Consider the following 5000-nt stretch of genomic DNA (forward strand, 5'->3'; position numbering starts at 1 on the left):
ATTATTATTATTAATCAGTTCCGTGCATCTCTCCTCGTAGTAAATTGTTCAGTACTGGTACTAGTCTAGTTGCAAACATTTACACCTTTTCCAGTTTCTTCAAGTGCTTGACCAGGTGTGGGCTCCATGCTGGGGCTGTGTACTCAGTGACTGACTTAACATATGTCGTCAATAAGGCTCTGAAGGATTCTTTGTTCACTTTCTCAATGTTATTCTGAAGTTTGCTAATCTTACATAAGTTACTGACGTTGTGTGGTTCATGTAGGAGTCTGGTGATATGTTCGGTGTTGTATTCACCCTCAGGTCCTTTTCACTCCCTGATATTTATAGCTTCTCTCCGCTCATGCTGTGCTCTGTGACCGGTCTGTCCTGTCCTTCTCTGTAACGCATAACCTTACATTTGTTTGGGTTGAACTCTAGCAGCCATTTGTTTGACTATATCTGCAGCCTGTTGAGGTCTCTGTGGAGTTTATCACCGTAGTCTTGAAGACTACGGTGCTCATCACCTGCTCTTAGGCTCAGGGACTGATTACCTCATCTTTTGTATATACTTCTACAGTCTTCACATTATGTCATTGTATTGATAAAACAACTGGATGGCGAAACAATTGATAAAACAACTGGATGGCGAAACAATTGATAAAACAACTGGATGGCGAAACAACTGATAAAACAACTGGATGGCGAAACAACTGATAAAACAACTGGATGGCGAAACAACTGATAAAACAACTGGATGGCGAAACAACTGATAAAACAACTGGATGGCGAAACAACTGATAAAACAACCGGATGTTACACAAGTGTTTATTAACTCTTCATGTTAATAAACACATTTTGGTCCCAGGACCGAAACGTTTTCCAATAAATATGTTCTGGTGTTTACACACGTGTCTTCAAACCAGGTCTCTCAGTCTATCCTCTTATGAGGGATTCATTTCACAGTGGATTAATTTCTCCATCCCTCTCTGTATGTTCTCTCCAATGCATTTACTGTGTATCCATTTTGCAGGAAGAGTAGTGGTCCCAACACTGATCCTTGGGGAACCCCATTCTTTTATCCCATCCTGATGTCTCATTCCTTACTTTGAACTCTCTGTCTTTTATCGCTCGAGCATTTCCTACTGTGTGCGTGCGTACGTGCGTGCGTGCGTGCGTGTGTACTCACCTAATTGTGGTTGCAGGGGTCGTGTGTGTGTGTGTGTGTGTGTGTGTGTGTGTGTGTGTGTGTGTGTGTGTGTGTGTGTGTGTGTGTGTGTGTGTGTGTGTGTGTGTGTGTGTGTGCGTGTGTGTGTGTGTGTGCGTGTGTGTGTGTGTGCGTGTGTGTGTTACAGATTTATCTACTTCCTTGCTGAAGATAAGATTTTTTAGCTCTGTCTATTGAGTCTTATCATTTTATTGTTGTTGGTAATAGTGGTTGTGGTAGTGGTGGTGGTGGTGACTGTGGTGATAGTGGTGGTGATGGAGGTGGAGATGGAGGTACTAGTATTTAGGGTGGAGGTAGTGGTGATAGCAGTGGCATTTTTAGACAGTGATGAGTGTAACGGTGTTGGTAACAGTGGTGGCGGTGGTAGTGGTGATATAAGTCACCGGAAACTGGAGTGATGCAGTCGGTAAAGCTAACACACTCACTCTACAGTTTCACCAGTCAGTACTATTGTGTCACTCACAGTGTCAACGACCAGTACTAGTGTATCACAACATACAGTGCCATCCGTCAGTACTAGCGTGTCACTCACAGTGCCACCAGTCAGTACTGCATGTCACTCACAGTGTCACTAGTCAGTACTAGTGTCACGTCTCTAGAGTTGTGACCTATCCCTATCCCTTGTGGTGATGATCTATGCTACGTGCATTTAATTCGTGGATAAGTTATATGAGACAGTGTGAGAGAAATGAGAGATAAATAAGCAACATGCTCTGTGATACGACATGCCGGATGCGAATTCCACCAGTGTTGATATCGTATATGGTAAAAAAAACTTTCCCTATAGATAAGAAATTGTAAGAGCTCTTCTGTTTTTCCCTTTCCTCTTGTACCGTCCTGTGAAAGAGTTAAATTGCGTGTAAGTGATCCAGGACGGGTTAATCTTTCGTCTGCAGTAAGAAATATCAGTTTTCTCGTAAGTTGTCCTTGACGATGAAGAACGCTTGGCTCCTTGTTGGAGGAATGCCTTCAGGAAGCTTTCTAACTCTTTGGTTATTCACCTTCTGGCTTGGCTTCCTCCCAGTGGAGGCTTCTGAACACCCACATCCCGACCTCTCTGTCTTGCCTCTTCAAGAAGTTCTGGAGGTCTCTGGGGTTGAGAAAGTGACTGGAGGTGTTACTGGGCGCCTCTCGACTTCCTCTCCTAAAGAACGTCCAGCCGATATTCCTCAGCAGCTGGTGAATGTTACGGGAGAACCGGGAAAGTTGAATGCAGTAACGAGTGCTGCCGAAGGGAATGATGCTGGGTTCTCACTGGTCTCGCGTTCCCCAGACCACTATCCCTTGGTATCTGCTGAAGAAGCTACCGAGGATGTAAGAGTCTTGGGCAACGAAGATGGTGTGGACTCCTCCCTCCAACACCACGTCAGTGAACTAGAAAGAATAACGAACCACAATAACCTTGCGAGAATAAATGACACAGTGAACGAAACCGGAACTTTGCCAACGAAGAAGGTGAACGAAAAACCACAAGACAGAAGAGAAGAACCTAAGAACAGCGTAAACAGAGAAAAACAGTCTTCAAGAAACGAAATGAAAGCCAGTAGGATGAAAACCAATGATAGCGGAACAGAAGACGACGACGAGAAGGGAGAGAGATCAGAAAAAACAGCTGAAGATGCCGATAAACAAGAGACACAGAAGTCAGGTAAGAAAACAGTAATAAAGATGACATAGTGTTCATGACTGGCTTTAGTTCCCTTCATAGAAATATAACTTTATTATGCCGGACATCCGTTCTGTATTCACCTTATGGGATTTTATCTACTTTATTTGTGGCCGGTTGTGTATTTGTCTGTCTTTTTAGTTTGCGTGTCGCAGCTCCTGGCACTCCATCCCCCCCGACTCATAACATATCCACCGGTTGTATTGAAACCTGTTTGTTTACCTGTCTCTTAACCCAGGATGGTTCTCAGACACGGAGGTACTAGACGTGGCTGTTGTTCCTGTCATTACCCATCTCTCTACCCACGCCCACACCCACACCCACGTTCACGCCCACGCTAACACCTCGCCCGAACTCGAGGTAAATCATCAACTCCATCAACTAATCAATCACTACTAAGTACTACCTATAAATTCTAAATTATAATACAATTGTAATAAGTGTTACCAATACAATATTAATGGACTGAACACGCCGACTCCAGGCTGAGGGACTGATTACCTCATTCTCCTCCTTATATTTCACCGTTCTTCTCCGTATAAGACTGAAGAAGTCACTGGCTAGCCAAACGTTTCCTCAAAATAGATTCCCAAATACTGCACAAATGTCACATGAAATAGTGACATATCTCGGGTGTCTAGTTCTGAGCAGGTCATTCACAGCAGCGATCGTAAGTAACGTACAGAAATTGTTACCTACAGTGTGTACAAAACTGAAGGAACACTGCAGTAGTCTTGTTGAAAATGGTATATAATACAGACAAGTTGAACATTATGACACATGTACAACAGTTGGGTATCTTTAAAAACGTTGAAATGTTTCGCTTACACACACACACACACACACACACACACACACACACACACACACACACACACACACACACACACACACACACACACACACACACACACACACACACACACACACACACACACACACACACACACACACACACACACACATATACTTGGACTGCAAGAAGGCGTTTGACACAGTTCCACACAAGAGATTAGTGCAAAAACTGGAGGACCAAGCAGGGATAACAGGGAAGGCACTACAATGGATCAGGGAATACTTGTCAGGAAGACAGCAGCGATTAATGGTACGTGGCGAGGTGTCAGAATGGGCACCTGTGACCAGCGGGGTCCCACAGGGGTCAGTCCTAGGACCAGTGCTGTTTCTGGTATTTGTGAACGACATGACGGAAGGAATAAACTCCGAGGTGTCCCTGTTTGCAGATGACGTGAAGTTGATGAGAAGAATTCATTCGATCGAAGACCAGGCAGAACTACAAAGGGATCTGGACAGGCTGCAGACCTGGTCCAGCAATTGGCTCGTGGAGTTCAATCCCACCAAGTGCAAAGTCATGAGGATTGGGGAAGGGCAAAGAAGACCGCAGACGAAGTACAGTCTAGGGGGCCAGAGACTACAAACATCACTCAAGGAAAAAGATCTTGGGGTGAGTATAACACCAGGCACATCTCCTGAAGCGCACATCAACCAAATAACTGCTGCAGCATATGGACGCCTGGCAAACCTCAGAACAGCATTCCGATATCTTAATAAGTAATCGTTCAGGACCCTGTACACCGTGTACGTTAGGCCCATATTGGAGTATGCGGCACCAGTTTGGAACCCACACCTAGCCAAGCATGTAAAGAAACTAGAGAAAGTGCAAAGGTTTGCAACAGAGCTAAGAGGTATGTCCTACGAGGAGAGGTTAAGGGAAATCAACCTGACGACACTGGAGAACAGGAGAGATAGGGGGGACATGATAACGACTTACAAAATACTGAGAGGAATTGACAAGGTGGACAAAGACAGGATGTTCCAGAGATTGGACACAGTAGCAAGGGGACACAGTTGGAAGCTGAAGACACAGATGAATCACAGGGATGTTAGGAAGTATTTCTTCAGCCACAGAGTAGTCAGTAAGTGGAATAGTTTGGGAAGCGATGTAGTGGAGGCAGGATTCATACATAGCTTTAAGCAGAGGTACGATAAAGCTCATGGTTCAGGGAGAGTGACCTAGTAGCGACCAGTGAAGAGGCGGGGCCAGGAGCTTGGACTCGACCCCTGCAACCTCAACTAGGTGAGTAAAACTAGGTGAGTACACACACACAC

The 5000-nt window shown here is 44.9% G+C and overlaps 1 protein-coding gene across 2 annotated transcripts in view; it reads left to right on the top strand.

The window, feature by feature from the left end:
• The first annotated feature begins 1436 nt into the window (after window positions 1–1436).
• The window catches only part of LOC128695537 (uncharacterized), a 39468-nt gene continuing 35904 nt past the window's right edge, over window positions 1437–5000 (top strand). For both annotated transcript variants that reach the window (XM_070093245.1, XM_070093246.1), the window contains exons 1-2: window positions 1437–2855; window positions 3112–3233. In XM_070093245.1, coding sequence (XP_069949346.1) covers window positions 2141–2855; window positions 3112–3233 — 837 coding nt within the window. In that variant the 5' untranslated portion in view covers window positions 1437–2140. The remainder of the gene's footprint in view (window positions 2856–3111; window positions 3234–5000) is intronic.

Source organism: Cherax quadricarinatus, chromosome 42 (assembly GCF_038502225.1).
Source record: "Cherax quadricarinatus isolate ZL_2023a chromosome 42, ASM3850222v1, whole genome shotgun sequence".
Taxonomy (NCBI): Eukaryota; Metazoa; Arthropoda; class Malacostraca; order Decapoda; family Parastacidae; genus Cherax; species Cherax quadricarinatus.